Consider the following 19,992-nt stretch of genomic DNA (forward strand, 5'->3'; position numbering starts at 1 on the left):
CAAATAAAACAGTTTTGAATTTTTATTTCAATAAGCCTCTCTTGTGCCATATATTCTAACTTATATTTATAAAAAAAGAGTTTTTGGCAGATCCTCCAACCATCTTAAGTGTGGGACAGAAGACTAAAAGAGACAAGTCACAAGTCTCTGGAGTGATAGTGGTGGTTGGTGAGGGAGAAATAAATTAAAACAAAAGGAGATCCATCATACACTTCCCCAATAGCACCCAAAAAGTTTCTCTTGAGGAACAGTACGGAATGCAGTGCAGGGGCCTGTAGCTTGAGTGGGAGAGCTGCAGAAATTGTGCAGACCCCTTGTACACGCAAAAGTGCTTTCCAATCTGACAAGAACACCGTTTGGACTCAACTTGTCGTAATAAGAACAGCAAACAAAATGTGAAATATCTTTGAGCTTACTATTTATTTACAAAACTATTTGGAAAGATCTAGCACAGGACTTTGCAACCAAACAAGGAAGCATGCACCTTATTTCAACTTGTCTTTGGGCATAGCTCAGTAGGGAGCCCTCGAAGTGATTGTAGCAACTGACCACTCCTGAAAGGGTTGCGCTGACTTAGAGGGAGAAACAGGGCAAAACGGCCAGCTGCCCACATCTAATTGGCTGCTCTGCTTTCCCTGCTGCCATTGGAGCCTCACATTTCATTTGAAGCAAGTTTGGGGCCAGGGCAAATCAACCCACAGCATAATTTGCTGTGAGTCTCACTTCTGCGAAGCTGCTTTAAGTTAGCAATTCTGGCATGAAATATTCTTCCATAAAGTTAACTGCTGAAAGAAATGCAGTGAAATACAAGACATTGTGTTTTACATATGAGCCTAGGTTTTCTTATTTGTCATTAAAAAAAGTGATCCTTTAAAAATTGATTTGCTAATGTTGGATGTACTTTTGGTGATTATGGTATTTTTGGTCCAGGAAGATGGAGTTGGATCTGGTTTTATCTGAGTTCCAAAAATAGATTTTCATATACTAGGCTGGGGTCTCAAAATTAATGAGTGTCTCAGTGTCTCAGTAGATCTAATGTGTTAGCTATCCTTGCCTGCTTCTCTGGAAACTGTGTGGTTAAACTACCCATGAATTTTAAAAAGCAGTATAGAGATCCACGCAGAAGTAATAAAGGACTTCATGAAGCACAGTGAGATACAGTTTAATTATTTACATCATTCATAGTCCACCTTTCTCACTGAGATTCAAGGCAGATTACACAGATGTGATTACAGAGATGCGGATTGAAGCTATAACCTGCTTCTTGTAGAAATAAAAGTAGCTTGGGGGTTCTGCAGAGGCATCTGCTAGATCTGTTAGCAGACAAAATTATGCATAAAGGTATTATCCATAAAGAAGTTTATTGCTGCAAAACACAACCAGTACAGAATTCTATCCCTTAATTGTATAAAAACAAATTGTTATTAATCTCAGTAAATGTAACCATATCTTAACAAGAGTTAGCTGCTTTGTCAGTACTACTTTCACGGATCGCTCCAAACATACAGAATACAGGGTAGTTTCTTTTTACCTTTTTAGATCTCTTTTCTCCTGGCCTGGTGTAGATGTCACACCTGCAATCTCCTAACTATATGCCTGGATGCTCCTTTCTCCTTCTTCTGCTAATTTGTGCAAGTTCCTTCTCTGCTCGCTTTTCACAGCTAATGTTAGCAATGGTGTTGCTTTGCACGTAATCTCCAAAAAGTGAAGGGAAAAGGAATTCCCATGGCAGAGGGCAGTGGAAAGGAGGTTAGGAGATCAGGACTGCTAAATCTGCACCAGGCCATGCACTAATAAACACAGATGCTGCTTCGAGACTCTATTATGTGCTAGGTAGCAGGGCTGACAGCCAGAGTTAACCTATCCTGCCTTTTCACAGTGAGTAACAGCAACACAAATGATAAATACACTATCACCGGTACTCATGTTTTTCCTTCAACCTTCCACACCAAAAATGAAATATTTATGTTTTGCCTAAGAACAAATATTTTAGCAATTGTTGCAAGCTTGCATTGATAATGATGTAATAATGGAATGTGTGCACTCTAGCATCATTGTGTAAAGAGCTTACAAAATAGTCTTGCAACCTTCTTAAATCTTGTGATAAAGGAACAGAATTAATATATGAAACCCCAACATATTGAGAGGGGATGTCCCATTAAATGGAATAACTCATTTACCAAATAGCAAAAAGAGAGGCAACAATAGCTATCTATCCCAAAACAGAGGGCGGATAGCCTACAAGAACCAAAACAGAGGGCTTGCACGCCGTAGAGTATGCGCTTTGCTTACAGAGGGCCTGAGGTTCAATCCCTGGAATCTCTGGACAAACAGTTCTCAGAGAGCAAGGCTGGGAAAGATCTCTGCGTCGAAGACCCAGGGAAAGCCCTGCCAGTCAGTGCTGACAGAACAGGTCAAATGGTTTAACTCAAGTGTTATATTCCAATGCCAAATAACACAGCAAGGAATGCTTAGAACATGATGTAATCCTATATATGGGTGATATGTTTTAGTGGAGCTGGAAGTCACGCAAGCATTAGCTAGTGTTCTTTGGGAAGATCTAAACGTACAAGTCAAGTCTCACTTTACATGGTATGGCTGAAGTCCCATGTTAAAAAGCTCTTCCCCCTCCCCACACATTTCCTGATTTGAGAGTTTTTTAAGAAGGAGCGCACAAAACTGTATCAGCCGTTGCTTGCTATTTCACAGCACTATGAGAAACTGGGGTTGCCAATCTCCAGGTGGGGCCTTGGAATCTTCCACAATTATAACTGATCTCCACACCACAGAGATCAGTTCCATTGGAAAAAATGGCTGCTTTGGAGGGTGGACTCTATGGCATTATACCCCACAGTGGTTCCTCCCATCCCCATCCCCAAACCCTGCCCTCCCCAGACTCTACTCCCAAATCTCCAGGAATTTCTTGACCTGGAGTTCGCAACTCTAAGGCCAATTTATGATGACAGAAATAGCTTCTATATCCTCCCAGGAACTCTTCTAAACCCTGTCACGATATTCCTTCATTCACGTTCCACATTGGTACCATTGTTACATTTATGGACTGAAGCTGAAAAATTATGGAGAGCTAAATTTGCCTGAAGTAACAAGGGGAAAATGTAATGTGATGCAGCTTATTTTTTCATCTCAAAGCAGGAAACAAAGGTGTTTAAACAAAACCAAACAAAGTTAATATAAAACAAAACAAGGAACTTACAAGTGGTGTATCTTTCCCACCTACGATGCTGAGGCCAAGGCCAGATCGTCCCTTAGATATTTCTATAGTCATTTCTTGGCCAGGAACTATTGGGCATGTTGCTGGGTCCAGTACCACTAAAGGCGGTGGGAAGCTGCCTACAAAGACAAAAGGTGCTAGACGATGAAAGCACAAGCACTACACAAAGAAGACACAGTGTATAAGTCTGCATGTGCATCCTCATCAAATTAATGATTGGAGCAAAAGAGAAAAAGAGGCTGGCTCACTGCAACATAGACAGCAACAGAAGCAGTTAAAATGAAACATGTATAGGTTTTATAAGTATATTTTGAGTAGCCCAACAGAAGTTAAATTGAATCACTGCTTTCTCCAGAAGTAGTCCCAGTATGGTCAAGGAGAATAACCTCAAATAAGTGCTTTCATGGCATTTTAATACTACTACTTTTAATTTAAAAATTCTCAGGATTGCAGCAATCCCCGTAAATGCACTGATGCTGCCCTACAATAAATTTTCTTGGTTCATATGTAGGAGAGGCACCTGGTTGGCCACTGTGTGAACAGAGTGCTGGACGTGATGGGCCTTGGTCTGATCCAGCAGGGCCTTTCTTATGTTCTTATTTTCTTATATAGGAAAGGATCACATTACATTTTAATCTATGACACCTGAATCTCTTGCCATTTTAGGGTGGCTTTTCACTGCTACAACTTGGTTGTTCCACTCACAAAAACTCATGAACTTCAGCTGTAGCAACATCTGTGCTCTACAAGGTGCACAGTGGAACTTTGGTGACTAAAGAAATTCCCATGGTTGAGATTTCTGAGCCCACAGCTAACACATTACTTTGCTCATTTAAGGATAGCATTCTGAGAGTGAAGAGAGAAGCAGTAAGGTAACATGTGAATCAGGCCTATGGTCTGGACTTCAGAATTAGGTGATATACTCCTGAGGTGATGAACTGATTGTACCACTTTGGGTGGGGAGGGAATGACACTTTTGAATTCACTCCCCATATTAAAAAGCCTGCACGCACGCGCACACACACAAAGTATATTAAGGCAAGAGTTTATCCCAATCTGTTTCCTGGTATGCTTGTTTTCTACTTGCAAAAAGTCTTTATGGGCTAGAGCAGGATTTTAATTTAAATTGTATTAAGTGTTCTTATGAAACGTTACAGAGAGAAACAGAAAAACCCCTCATAAACAGAACTTCACATACTACGTCTTTAACAACAGCCAATATTTCTTGTTTCACATTCTCATACAGCTTGAATTTGTTCCAGTAAGAAATAAAAGGAGTCCATTGTTCCAAGAATGACAGATGGTTAGTTTTCATGCCTTCCCATAGTCTTCTATAGTGTGCAAGTTTGTTCATTAGCGTAGTGTGCCAAAAATCTCCTTCTTCATTCTTCCTTTGAAGGGAGCTTATATTACTTCCAATATTTTATAATTAGGATATGATCAGTATTAATAAACTTCTAGCTTTTGATGGCTTTTCTAACCACATTCTTAAGAAATCCTAAAAAGAGTACCGCTGGATCAAATAGAAGTTCATAACTAATAATAATCTTTTATGGTACTTTCTGTCTTTTAGTGGATTTACATGACTACCAAATATGCTTAAAATCCATGGTTGGATGGTTAAATCTTCAGCACTTACAGTGCAACCCTAAGGAGAGTTACTCCAGTCTAAAGCCATTCCTTTCAGTGGTCTTAGACTGGAGTAATTCTGTATAGGACCGCACTGTTAGACTTCATTGTTCCACAGTATCTTATCTTAATTAAGAGTATAATACCAAGGATAATGGATTGCACCCAAAGTTTCTACATATATCTTCCACTGGAACAACAGTTTCTGCACTAAGGGAACGCTCCGCTGTGACTGGAACAGAAAGTTTGGATCTAACTCATAACTTACATAAGTTTTCTTTTGAATTAGGTGCGTACATTGCATTAGGAACACATACACTCTATTGTTCTTTTGAAACTGTCAGTTGCAATCCTTTCCCCATTTATCTTTGTTATTATGATCTATAGAGTGCAGTTCTATCAAGATCTTACACATTTTGGCAGATATTTTTGGGGAAAAGAAAACTATTAATAGTCTTTCAAATTTTGTCAGTGGAAAAAAGATATAAAACCTGTATGTATTTCCTATAAACAAATTCTCACCTGAAGATACTGGAATGAAGGAGAAACAGTTTTAGCAGCACTATATGAACCAAGTAATTCCAGTTTATATCTTTTGTAGTGTCTTAGAGTTGCTTAGTGCTTGGGAGATTATTTTTTTAATTTAAAAGCAAACCCATGTAATAACTTTTATTAAGTCAAACCAAAATGACAAAAAGGGTATGCAAGTTTTTAATGCAATTTTTGCCATTTCAATACCTCACTGAAAACAATTTGGCATTGCTCTTCCCTGTCTTTGTCATCTATGAAACAATACTAATAATGCTTTAAACATTACCACACCCATTAGAATTCTGCTTCCTGAAATATGTTAATAGCAAAGGGACGCTATGCAAGATTCTCTTTTTGAGATATGGAATATTCATTAGAAAGGCGATTTGTTCTTTGATGATGTTTTGTTGTATGCCCTGATGTCATTTTATATGTCAGCTGCCTTGAGTCCCCCTTTTTTAGGGGGAGGTGGAGGTGGGATGTACGCTACACAAAACAGCCAAATTTGTTTGCCAAAGCATTGTAACAATACAACAATGTAGAAGCAATGTAGACTAAAACAAGTATCTCTTTGTCTGAAAAACAGAACAGACATACAATTATCTGTATATCGTACAGTCATAAGAACATAAGAAAAACCATGCTGGATCAGACCAAGGCCCATGAAGTCCAGCAGTCTGTTCACACAATGGCCAACCAGGTGCTTCTAGGAAGCTCACTAACAAGATGATCACAGCAGCATCCTGCCTGTGTTCCACAGCACCTAATATAATAGGCTTGCTCCTCTGATACTGGAGAGAATAGGTATGCATCAAGGCTAGTATTCATTCTGACTAGTAGCCATGGACAGCCCTGGATAGTCAAAAGGGTATAGGTCTTGAATCAACAGGAGAAAGATGGGTTTATAAATATGGTTTAGGACCATTTCCCAGTCACAGATAATATAGAGTGCCCATTGTGGTCGAGTTTTTATGAACCACCAGTGTATTACAAAGGCCAAACTGGATGAGACCTTACCCCCTGAGTCCAGCCAGGGGATGCACCACCATTTTGAAATAGTGACCCCCCCCCCATCCACTGGGGAAAACCTTTTAACAACACCACAGAGGCCTGATTCTAATTGGGACCACCATGGCATGGGGAGGGGGGGACAGGGACTCCTGCCTTCTTCCCATACCACTTTTCCCAACCCAAAACAACCCCAGAGGGATGTATTAGAAATAATGCTGGATCTGGCCCCTGGGCCTTATGTTTGACACCCATGATCTGACTTTTAAAAAAGAATTCTTGAGATTATACTATAGAAGCAGCATAATGAATGCAAGGTATTCTTCTGTTGTAAATAAAAGGTTCATACTTTGTCTGCTGAACCCTGTCTCTGGAGAAAACGATGATGCAGGTGTCAAAGATATCTCATGTAAACTGATGGGGATTACTGCTGAAGATTTGGATTGCTTCAATTGGTTCCGGAACTAGAAGGGGAGGGGGGAAAAGGAAAAAGAACCACAAGCAGTTGTATTGTTAAGCTCTTTTAAACTCCTTGAACTTAATTGAATTTTCAACATTTTTTTCTGGCCACTTACTGTATCAAACATTTTACTATACAAAAGGGGGAAAAAGGTATTTTTTCAGATTAAAAAAATTGCCAGTAGGATTGCCTCTTTTATGTTAAAATGGTTTCATATTTAAGAAACAAAGGAAATTGAAATACACACGTTTTCTGGTTGTTCTGACAGAACATGCTGATTCTCCATCATCTCTTTGTCAGTCTTGTTACCAACATTCTAAAAACACAAACAACCCACACAGAGTTAAAGGTTATCTTGATCAAACCATTCCTAAACTATGCATGCTACTGATTTCATTTCAGAATTTCTTTAACTTCCATTTTAAAAATCAGCCCAGAAATAAGACGCTCAGTTTTGCAGACTATGAGTCACTGCTATATTTTGATGAAGCTTTTCAACAGACACATAGTATCACATAGAAATGTACAGTGTTGTCTTTAATTTGGAGTTAGCAACATCTATACTCCAAGTTCCATATAGTACTTCTGCCAATAATGTAGAAAGATATTTGATTTCTGATACAAAATACATACTCATTGGCATAAATCTTCTCTAACCAGGTAAATGAGAAATGCCAGCTTTTGAGTGACTGGAAAAAGAAGCAGCAGGAAGAAAACAAAAAATTGCCTAAAGATGCTCAACAAGAACTGTTGCAGAAAGTAACCTTACACAAAATAACAGCCTCTGCAGCACCTAATCCAAAATCACAGCTGAAATTAGCAAGATTTCCTATTTCTTCAGAACACATTTCAATGAAAACCATTTGTACTTCAGCTTTTGTAGTGGAAATGGATAAACATATCTAACCATCTTTTCAATGTGAAAATTTGATTTTTAGCATTCCAAGATGGCACTTAACACATACACTCAAGAATCATTGATTTGGTTATGGCTATGATAGGTAGGCTGGCAGGAAAGATTGGAGTGGGTTGGTCAAGGCTGCCTGAGTTCCATTCAGCCCCACTGGTGGAATTTTATGTCATTCACTTATTTTATGTTCATTTTGTTTTGAGTTCCAGCACACAATTTGGTCACTAGGGATTTCAGCTATCTTGAGATGGTCCTTGGGTTGGTTTGTTTTTTAAGCAGAATGTAAACACAGACCTAATCAGGAAGGCTTTAAAAGTTTTCAAATACATTATTTTTTTATTGCTTAAAAACTTATATTGATACAGAAGGAATAAAGTAGAAATGTGAAATGCTGTTTTATAACAAAGGATACCACTTATAAGAACTGAAATATTGTGAGGAAGGGAAAAAATTCAAATATTGCTTCTCATATATGGTCAGCTCTGTCCTCTGATGTGATGCTTCATCATTTTAAGAGACAGGTTATACCGCTGAAAAACATAAAACTACTGGATGTTGTACTCTGCAGACATACTAGTGTTCCTTGTGCCAAGTAGTACCATGTCACAGAAATACTGGGAAATATTAACACGAGCCCCCCCCCCTTTCTTGAAGCTTGCAAATAAATAAATTCAGCTGATGCTTGAGTAGGATTCTGATTCAAGGACATACAGAGGTTTTGCAGCTATAGTAATCTTCAAGCTTTAAAAGACTCCTGCTAAACACAGACATGATTATTTTGTATGTATGATGCAGAAAAGCAAAAACACATTTCAAAAGCACAGCGAGTTGTTACTCAAGCCATTTCCTTGTAACGTCAACACAGAAGATTTAAAATTACTTGTTGGGTAGAAGCCCTTTTTAAAGAATAATATAGCCTGCTCTTCAAAAACACCAAATCATTTTCTTAGGGCACCTTTAAAAACCAGAGATATATTGCAGGAAATATATCAACCGAATTGTGAAGAAATGGCATCTTTCTATTGTTTTCTACTCTTACGAGTTCAGAACCCTGCCAGTGATGTGAATTTGTACTTTTGAAGGTGACAGCTTGCAGTGCAAAACACTCAAGGACAGATCATGAAGGGGAAAACAGGCTTTTCAAAAAGGTTGCCACTTGATTAGATATAATGGCTTGGATCCAGATTAAATTGCCAATTTCTATTGATTCCTGCTTCCCACTGCAATACCCCTCTAGCGTCATTCCTCAGGGTTAACTATCACTCAAAAGCACTATTTCATGGAGATCAGTGGGAGTGGAGGCAGGAAAGTTCCATTCCACTGACAGAAAACTGAGTTTGGATCCAATCAGTTCCCACTACCCTAAGGATCCTAAGGATATAGCATTCCCATTGTGTGACTATTTAAGCTGCACTAGCACATGTGAAACATTCTCTTTTTGAAGCCAACAATGGGAAAGCTCTGAGTGATTATATATTTAACATGCAATTAGCATAGCGCAGAAGCACTACATTAAATACTGGGTTCAGAATCTGTCATCCTGAAAACTTCACCTTTTCATGTCTTAAAAACAAAAAAGAAGTTTCTAGCTCTTATGATTACAGGTATAGGCCTGAATATGTCAGAGCAAAAGAAGAAGAGTTGGTTTTTATATGCCGACTTTCTCTATCAGTTAAGGAAGAAGCAAACCGGCTTACAATAACCTTCCCTTCCCCTCCCCACAGCAGACACCCTGTGAGGTAGGTGAGGCTGAGAGAGTTCAGAGAGAAATGTGACTAGCCCAAGGTCACCCAGCTGGCTTCATGTGTAGGAGTGGGGAAACAAATCCAGTTCACCAGATTAGCGTCTGCCACTCATGTGGAGGAATGGGGAATTAAACCCGGTTCTCCAGATCAGACTCCACAGCTACAAACCACCGCTCTTAACCACTACACCACGCTGGATGGGTGGAGATGCAAAACCAAGTAAGATTTCAAGCGTGTCAGGCCTTCAGTGCCTTGGGAATGCCCTTGCCCCTCCCCATGACTAGAAGGAGAATTATGTAAGAGAATTAACATGTTTCTTAAAAAGTGCTTACTAGTTTAGTGTACACATCATCTGTTGAGCCTTTCATGAGAAAGTCCAAACTGGCATCTTCTTCACCACTTGCAGATTCAGTGGTACTGTGATCCTAATAAAAAAGTTTTTTTTAATTTAGAAAATGAAACTATTGTATATTTCACTTAAATTTGAACAACACGACTATAGAAGGTAGATCCTTCTACAGTATGGAAGAGACTCAACGGATAGGTTTACTTTCACACTCAGCATCCAACTGACAATCCTGGCCATAATTCATAAAACTTATCTAAAAGAATAAGAAAGCTGAAAGTCTCAGGAAATTTAATATATCCAACACTGTCCTGGAGGTACATAAAATGAGCCAGTCTGTGTACACCTTGGAACAATTAACATTACACTCAGGTGATAGCCCAATTAATTGAGGCTAAAATTCTGATTGGGCAAGACATTTTTAATCGGTTAAATGGGCTTGATTAATTAAGGTTGTAGCCCTTAATATTTGACTCCACCAAGATTTCCAAAAAAAAGCAAGTGAGAACAACAATCACCCAAGGACTTACGCTCCGCTCTCCTGGTGATGAAAGATAAATGTTTAAAATGAACTCTCATTAACAAGTTCTGAACACAGGGGAACACAAGAGAATTAACTGAGGGGGGAGGCCCTTTAAAAAAAAGTGACAGGGCTTTTAAGTCGTAAAGACAAAATTAATGAAATACCCTTTGTTACACCTTTTGAATTCCAGATTTAGACCTAGTCATACATTTTTGGCCAGGTTTCCAATAAGCCTGGCAACAATCCCAGGGTTTCCTAACTGTAGAAACTCTTAGATACTGATTTGTTTCAATAGATGCAGGCAAGAACTGGCCATTGTCCAAGACAACATTTTCCCAAAGGCAGTGCTGCGAGGTTAAAATGTGAATCTGACATGAAACTGCATGCGGTTACAACTGCATACTGACCTGTCCAATGCAGACATGCAGCATGCAAAATGAATCATGCAGCTTGGATAAAGGGAGTCTGAAAATAATAGCTATATTTTCAGCTCCAAACAAAATTGTTGGATGGTCATGTCTCTTTACATACAGGAGAAGATCAGTCCTGGTCATATCTTTTTAATGCCGGAGTAATCCAATTTATTAGTTAGCAATGGCTTGGACATTAACAAGATATAGATACGGTTGCTAACCAACCAGAAGACAAAAACTCAACAGTTTTTTCTTTAATAAAGTCTGGCGAGAATCCAGTGAGGGAGATTACATTTTTAATTCTATGGCTGGCCCTTCCACACATATTTTTTTTAAAAATTATTTTTATCTCTTTGTTCTTGAATGTGCTGGGGCAGTCAGACTCAGGAGACACAGTTTTGCACACATGAAGTCTAGTGGAGCCTAAGCTGTAAAATGGGTGCATGCCACTGGCTAGAGTGCCACTGGCATGGTTATGGCCATGCTGCCTAGAGAGGGCATCATTCTAGTAGCAACAGGGAGAGCAAGGTGGTAACAGCTCAGAACTTCAGTGGTAGGAAGGCGCTTCCAGCAAATTGCAGAAGTGTTTTGTCATGGACATTGCAGATTAGAGATGCTTAACTCAGGCAGGTTTATTTATTTATTTGACTTATAGCCTGCCCTCCCTGGCAGACACTGGGTTCAGGGCGGCTCACACTGTAATAAAGGTAAAGGTCTCCTGTGCAAGCACCGGGTCATTCCTGACCCATGGGGTGACGTCACATCCCGACGTCTTCTAGGCAGACTTTGTTTACGGGGTGGTTTGCCAGTGCCTTCCCTAGTCTTCCTCCCTTTACCCCCAGCAAGCTGGGTACTCATTTTACTGACCTCGGAAGGATGGAAGGCTGAGTCAACCTTGAGCGGGCTACCAGAAACCGACTTCCGTCGGGATTGAACTCAGGTCATGAGCAGAGCTTGGACTGCAGTACTGCAGCTTACCACTCTGCACCATGGGGCTCCTCACACAGTAATAACTATACAATAAAACATCATAATTATATAAAACCACATTAGTTAAAAACAGCCCTATAAAATAATAATATCAGACATTCCCTATGGAGCTTAGCTTGTGACATAAGGCCACAGTAATGCCTGCTGAGAGTTCACATAAAAATGCAGCCCATAGATGTAGTAGAAGCTGTAGTAGAAGGGTGGAGTAGACTAGAATGGGGAGGCCAGCATCAACAAAGGAACTGTAGCTGGCCTCAACCATTAGCCTGGCAGAATAGCTCTGTCTTGCAGGCCCAGCAGAACTCCATAAGGTTCCACAGGGCCCTGGTCTCATTTGAGGGACTATTCCACCAGGCAGGGGCCAGGGCGGAAAAAGCGCTGGCCCTGGTCGAGACCAGCTGGATGCTCTTTGGGATGGGGGCCACCAGTAGATTCGTGTTTGAAGATCTTAACGCTTTCTGGGGGGCATACCAGGAGAGGCGGTTTCATATATACCAAGGTCCCAGACCATGTAAGGCTTTAAAGGTCATAACCAGCACCTGAATTCCCCTAACCTTTGGTTCCCTGCCAGTCCAGTATGCAACTCATGATAACCCATTGCCAGCATTCAGCAAGCCTGCTGCCAGCATGACTGGCTGTAGAAGAGGAGCCAGCAACAAGAGAACAACCAGAAGGACCAGTCACTTGGGCCAGTGGGGTTTGTGTGTGTGTGTGTGTGTGTTTTGTAATTTTTCCCAGGCCTGTTCTCTGTGCATAAGGTAGTAAAATGGTTTACATTTTCCACATGATCCATTCATTGACTATACTATACAAATATGTGCATTGCCAGGGATGTGTACGTTGGGAGGGACCGTTGTCCAGGAGGTGTCAGGTCAAGTAGATCCCTTGTCTCCACCCCCACCCCACATTTTGTTTGCTGGCATATAAGTTACTTCACAGGCAGATGTTGCATTTTTTGGTGACTGGGACCAAAACACCTGTTGAAAAATGTGTTAATTTTAATGGGGAAAATTTGGCAGGAAGAAACAGAAGCTAGTGCAAAAATAATTGGTTTATTTCCCATAATGGAGAAGCACAAGCAAAACATTAGCCATCCCTTCACTTTACATAGATATTTTCTACACCAGTTTCATGGTATCTGTAAGCATTTGATCCTTATCACACATGGAACAAATGCTCAGTAAACCCACTGCTGAAAAAAACACTGAAAAAAACATTGGCTGCCTCTGGTAACTGGTCTGCTGACCCCTTGATATGACAAAGTAAAAAGTGTTTGAGAGGCCATTTCCTTAGCCAAATTCATCTCTAGTTAACTACTGAGAGAGCAAGTCTACTTCATATCCTACTCAGGTCGATTCAGTGGAGCTTACTCCCAGGGAAGTGTTCTTAGGATTGAACTGTAAATTACTCAAACAGATCTGATTTGCAACATAAGACACATTCCTGAACCAGCTGCAACAGTCTCTGGGTTATTTAACAACAGTCTCATGAAGAAAGACAGTGTCTACTGCTTTGTACCATACAGCTACTTTATCAAGATGGGAAAGTCATGTGCTTTTTGATGGGTTTAATTAGATTGATATCTGGAATTCTATTACATTTGCTAATTAGGATTAATCTCCCTCAATTAGGAAACAGATTTTTAAAAAAACATTTTACCTCAATGGAAGACTGGGAGCTAGAAGGCAATGGGAAAGGAGCAACAGCCATCTGGTTAAATGCTTCATCGTTGCTGTAAAGTGAGGGAAAAAAATCAATAAAATGCATGCTAGACAAATGTGAAATAACCAGTCAAGCCTTCCATTTCCCCTTTGTTACTTTCCTTTATTCAGACTACACTTCTATCCAGACCTTCACTGAGCTTAACTCAATTCCCAGGAGGGCTCCCATCCAGCTCCTGACCAGACCTAGACCCACATGGATTCATCATGCTTGATGTGCCATATCTATGACCTTCAGAATAGGATACTTATCCCTTGTAACTATGTTCCTTTATTTTGCTTAGAGCAGAAAAACAGATGAGATATTAAGTACTAAAAGCTACACTGCAAATCTAGAGGGCAGCAGTCATTTGCATGTTTTAGCTACACGCGCAGTTACATGAACTACCTATCATTTTTATGAACCTAACTGGTGTCACTGTGTCAGTCAGGGGCCATGGCGCACTGCCTTACTGTCATGTAATTTTTAGTCAATGGTCAATGATTATGACTATTATTGTTTATTGTATTGTATCACTGTCCGGCTGGACGGGCAGTTTATTTTAACCTTTTGCTTAATTCCAATAATGTGGTATATTTTATATATTTCATATTTATTTGTATTTTATATATTCTGTATATTTCTAAGCCTGATAGGGGCCCTGGTTTGTTCATCTTGGGTTGGTGTGACTGGACTTTGATTGTGAGAATCTGTATGAGATGTTTTTTGAACTATGCCTATTAAAGGTTGATGATGATAATGATGTAATTTTTCTCTCTTTCCCTAGATTTAACAGCCACTGGCTATCCATCAACCACTTCACACTTTAAAGAGGGGAAATGAAATTTAATTTTTTCTTGACACTATAAACAGAAAATTTGCCACATCTCTCACGCAATTGACCAATCTATTTGACAGCAGATAACACAGTATTCGCTTCTCAGAAAGCGTCTTCAGCTGTTTTATTCAGGGAATGATATATTTATTTCGTGCAATATTATTTTGTGGACATGCTAAAACAATGTGGGCTAGGGAATCTATTTGATCTGGACAAAATGGGCATTTTCGTTCTTCTGCAATAATTTTATTGTATCGCCCTTGTGTCTCGGCTGCATCTAGGGCATTACATCTTGTCAATAAGAAAGCTCGTCTGAACTTATGAATTTCTAACCAGCGGAAATAATCTTGCATGGTGAAAATCCTGTTGAAAGGTATTTGGAAGAAGCGAGGTGAACGTTTACGATTTGTGTCCTTAAACACTAAGGACCAATCCTCATTTGATGGATTAAATTTAGTAAAATGATTGCTAACATTTCAATTTTACATGGTAAATATTCATCTCATGTTTTACAAAGCAAGGCCTGGTATTCACCATGTAAAAAAGATTCGGAGTCTGCATTCCCCGTGCACAATTTCAAATATATATCTCAAAAGACCTTAATGGCCATGGATTCAGTCCATATGAAAACAGGCAACCTCTAATCTCCCCAGCAAAACTTGGCAACATGGCCAGTCAGTGAGAGTACAGGAAAAAATTGGCTAAAATCTAAAACAAGTTACCAGCTCTGTTATTAGGTTTCCACACACTGAATTTGTGAACACAGCATATAACAGACACCCTTCAAATGCCTCTACAACACCCCTTAACTGCCTTTCCCCATTATGCAGCCCTTATGTTTCCCTTCTTTCTTCCTCTCCCAGGCTACTACTCCCCACACACCCTACTCTCATCCCCACTCCCTCATATTCCCATGTCACATTCCCTCAGATCCCACCTGTCCCTGCCCAGCACTCCCAATGCCCACTTATCACCCTCTCAGATCTCCCTTGAGGTTCTCCAGCTGAACTTGAGACTGACAGCACATCCTTCCAGGACGTGTGACAACTGAACGCTTGAGTGTTCCTTTGGGCAGACTGCAACAACTCTGTTTTAGGAGGGGAATATCTCAAAATGGGATTAGGGGAGGCAGGTTGTAGCTTTATGTATGCCTGGACGTTCCCCCCCCCCAACATTCAGAAATAGATCTCCCCTCTGCCCCAATCCCATCATAGGGCTGTTGTTACCTGCATGAGGCCTGGACTTCAGAATTAGATATGATGGTACTTATCGATAAACAAGATCATGGCAAATGAATCTATATGTAGTGCCATAATCAGTCATTTCAATGTCTATGGCAGGTTCCATGACTCAACCTTGAACTAGCACGAGGGGTACTCGTGGACAGTTGTGGACCGTTAAGAGTTCTGTTCCTGAAATTTAAAATTCTCACAAATAAGAAGTTCTTTACAAAAAAGCAGCTGGCCGATGCCATAGAATGTAGTACACTTTGCAGTGTGAGGCTGCTGCTGGCAAAGAGCCAATAAAAAATTGGTTCTTGTAGGTTATCCAGGCTGTGTGACCACGGTCACACAGCCCGGATAACCTACAAGAACCAATGAACTCAGACTGTGAAAGCCTTCGACAGCCAATGAAAAGTTGGTAGCAGCACTATACCAGTTTTGCTGCCTTTGCTAGGCCTCTAAGAGCCAAACTGAATGTGAGAGAGAACTTGTGGCCACCATTTTAAAGAGACTATAAATTGCAGCAAGGTCATGGCGCAAGCTCTTCCTCACAAGTGGCAAAAGAGCAGCAGAGGTGGGGGTACACACACTCCTGCAGCTGTTTTGGCACTTGAAAAAGCAGGGGGGGGGAGGTCTGCGGGCCCAATTAGAATCAGTCCCTTGTGGCATTTTATAATCATTTTAAAATGGTGACAGCCAACACATTGAAGCCATGAGTTCTCTGTCACATTTATTTTGGCCCTGAGAAATCAAGCATCAGGTTTTTTTGCAGTTTTGAAAACATGTCTGGTTTCTCCAAGCAAAGAGAATACTCATTTATTTATTTACTTACTTCATTTATTCCCCACCTTTCTCCCCAATGGAGATCCAAAGCAGCTTACAACATTCTCTCCTCCATTTTATCCTCATAACAACCCTGTGAGGTATGTTAAACAGAGTGTGTGTGACTGGCCCAAGGTCTCACAGCGAGCTTCCATGGCAGAGTAGGGATTTGAACCAGGGTCTCTTCTAGTCAGGCAGTCTAACCCCTACACCAGACTAATTTAATGTTACTTTAATACCTGTTTTATGCCATTGCTCAGGTTACATCTCAGGGTTATAACCCCATTTCCCGTGTACTGACTATATGTCCTAAAATATACTTCTCCTTTCCACATTCCCTTCCAGGCTTTGGTGCAGCCAGAGATTAAAATGAACTGCAGTGATCAGGGTTATCAAGTGCACAACAAGTGCCTACAGAAACGTGCACCATGAAAGTGCACATGATTTTCAGCTGACTTCAATTTCCAGTCACCTATCAGTTAGCCAGTACAGCATGTTAAACAGGAATGTGCTTGCTCATTTGTTTTTCCAAGCATACAAACCAGTTAGGATGCAGCTCTTCCTGATGAGAATCCATCAGCAAATCTAAAAGCTTTGTAACCCCCAGTAATTGTTGTCTGGCACCAAGCTGATCCCTGCCCACATATATGAACCCTGCTCATTCACTTCAGCGTTTTCTTTCCAGCCCATGCCTCGCTTAACTTTGCTGGTATCCGCTGAGGAGCCAGGGCACATGTTTGGAAAAAGCTGTAGGAGGGTCTGGGCTTTACTTTCCTTAGCACATGCTCCAAATGCTTCCTTACCACATGTTCAATTTTTGAAATAAAATAGGCCAGTCTTATAACATAGTTGCCCCAGAATTTAGGGGTCCAGGAACCCCTAATTCAGAACCAAATATTAACTTGGCTAAGGAACTAAAAGCTCAGAGGCTGTAGCTGAGAAAAGGAAGATTTTCTCCAGTAAAAAGAGGCCTATATTTTGAGAAGGTAATTTGCTAAATGCAGTTAAACTAGAAAGAGCCAGTTACTGGAAGACCCTCTAGTAAGCATCTGGAAGCAAGAAATAGGTCAAGCAATTAGTGGTTAAACTGGCTAGAGTCCAGATGTTCATTCTTGGGGAGTTCCTCTGAATGAATGCCTAAAAAATTGGATAACAGTTTCTGCAAAGTCATAATTAGAATAGAAACAGCTGCGTGACGCAATATACAAAAATAGTAAGGAGGAAGGTGGAAACATGAGCAGCTAATAGGGTTGCCAGATTCCTCTTGGCAACCAGTGGGCGTTACATGGAAGGGGGTTCAGGGGCGACAATCTGCATGCCCAGCGAATGACAGAACTTCTGGGTTGATGCAGAAGCGCTGGTATCATGCAGGGGAGGCTCTATCACTCTCTCCCAAAACTATGGTTTCCAAAGAGTTTTTTTGGGGGGAGTGCTAGAGCATCCCCAGCCCAATGCCACACTGCGTCAACCTGGAAGTGACATCATTGTGCTGGGTGCGCAGATCGCTTCCACCTGCCCACCAGCTGAGGGTCAACAGGCAGCTGCATGAATTGGTGGGTGATTGCTTGCCATTACAAGGCAGCTGGGAACCCTAGCCGCTAAGCAATGTTAAATTTTGATTAAGCTTTTGCCTTCCTGCACGTATACAGGTGAAAGTAAGCTTGCCTTGGACAAAATGTGGTCAGGCTATGAGTGGAAGAGATGGTTATAAGGAAAAGGTGTAACTGAACTTCTGACACGTTCCTTGAAGGCAAAAGAAATCCAGAGAGATATCACTCCCAGAAACCAAGTTTGTTTCTTTGCTCTCCAATTTCAGTGCCACAGGAGCAAAGCTAGGCATGACTGTGGGTGCTGCCCTCTTCCCTGCCATTTCTGGGAACAACAGATGTGCTGTCCACCTCTGAAATGAACAGCTGGCCACCTTGTGGTTTTAGATGGTGTATAGAAATCTGTGTGTGTCAAGTCGTGTTAAGTGCCGTCAAGTCGCTTCCGACTCATGGCAACCCTATGAATGAAAGTCCTCCAAAATGACCTATCTTTGACAGAGTATAGAAATACCTTTGAGAGTGTATAGAAAAACCACCCAAGAATTCACCCCACCATTTCAGACATTTGGACCACACTCTGTGTATTCTCAGGAACCCAGCTGCAAACTCATAGCTAATAGAAAGGAAGGGGTTGCAGGAAGGAGCTAACAAGTGTCAAGCATTAGGTTATCCTTATGACTCTGGCCAAAGCAGGACAATAGTTTACTATCCCACAGCCTGCTAATAAGTCACACCCCAAGACATAAAGCTGGGAAGACTAGTGAGAGAACAAAAACTCTTCCTTTGGCTGGGACACAAAGGGACAGTAAGGTCATCCCCTGTGGGGGAGGGAGAGAGACAGAGGGGTTATTTACAGCGCATTCCTGAACTGCGCCGGCGTCCAGGACGAAAGTCCCGTAGGAGGCCGGGAAGGGCCTGCATCAGCGTCTGCCCCCCCCCCACCAGTGCCACGCCGCCCCGGGATGCCGACAGGGCCTTCCAGTGGTGTCCGAATGGTGGCAAAGGCTGCGCCGGCATTCTGGGAGGCATTCCTGGGGAGTGATGGCGTCCTGGGAGACATTCCCTGGATGTACCGGTGCCAGGCTGGCGGCAGGGCTGCCGTTAGGCGGCCTCCTAAGCCATTTCCGCCTGGGAATGCCCCTTTCTTTGCCAAGATACGCCACCTATGTCCCATGCAACCCTATGAGGGTTCCACAGATTTTTTGCGCCAGGAGGAGGCTTCGGCAGAGCCGAAAGCTCTTTTGGAGGCTGCACAGCCGCGTTGCCTCCTAAGCCCGGTGCAGGCATTCCGCTCAGGAATGCACTGTTAAACTCAGAGCATGACGAAGAAGCTCTCTTACTCTCCTGCCAGCTCCTCAAATGGACCAAACCATGATGGACTAATCTTTTACCCAGGGCCTCCATCTTGTCCACGTGGCAATGGGAAGAAGTCCTAACCATGAGAACCAAGGTAATGATGAACTTTAAACTACACATCTTCAAGTAAAGCTAGCCTGCCCTAATTAAACATAGTTTAGGATCAGTACTGAGAGTTGGGTAAGGAAAGGGGCCTGTGTGTTTACTTCTTTTCTTTGCTCCCTTGCTCAGCCTGAAAGGCTTGAACATAATGTGTGTTATATTTTTTATAACTTATTAAACTTGCATATATTTTGAATACTATAAGCCTGATCTCTGGAAAAACGCCATGCCTATTCAGTCTTGCTATCTGAAATGTGGCAATCGGGAGAAGCAGCTGGTAAGCTGACCATCCCTAGAGCATAATAGCTGGGAATTGTTAAGTTACAATAGACTGCTCCCACATTCGTTTGTAGGAGTATAGCGGGAGGCATGATAACTAGGCAAAGCCACTAAACAGCAGCACTGGTACAATGTGCGAGACATCCAACTTAGGATGGATGTTAGGATGGAGTTAGGAGACACTCTCAGAGTTGCTGGCAGCAAAGGGTGGTACCCAGTTGGTTTCTGGCAACCCTGGAGAGTGAGGAAAGGGGGCAGCAGCACCAGGCAGAGACTTGGGACAGCCACAGGGGTTTTCTGACCTCCCCAGGGGCCAACCAAAAGGAACAGAAAAATG

General features: G+C 41.5%; 1 protein-coding gene across 1 annotated transcript in view; it reads right to left on the reverse strand.

The window, feature by feature from the left end:
- PATJ (PATJ crumbs cell polarity complex component) overlaps positions 1–19,992 on the reverse strand; it is a 205,154-nt gene that overhangs the window by 40,985 nt on the left and 144,177 nt on the right. The window contains exons 30-34 of the mRNA XM_056844332.1: positions 13,447–13,519; positions 9,848–9,940; positions 7,108–7,176; positions 6,750–6,864; positions 3,215–3,351 (exon numbers count right to left, since the gene is read on the reverse strand). Of these exons, the coding sequence (XP_056700310.1) occupies positions 3,215–3,351; positions 6,750–6,864; positions 7,108–7,176; positions 9,848–9,940; positions 13,447–13,519 (487 nt within the window). The remainder of the gene's footprint in view (positions 1–3,214; positions 3,352–6,749; positions 6,865–7,107; positions 7,177–9,847; positions 9,941–13,446; positions 13,520–19,992) is intronic.

The sequence above is a fragment of the Euleptes europaea genome, chromosome 2 (assembly GCF_029931775.1).
Source record: "Euleptes europaea isolate rEulEur1 chromosome 2, rEulEur1.hap1, whole genome shotgun sequence".
Classification (NCBI taxonomy): domain Eukaryota; kingdom Metazoa; phylum Chordata; class Lepidosauria; order Squamata; family Sphaerodactylidae; genus Euleptes; species Euleptes europaea.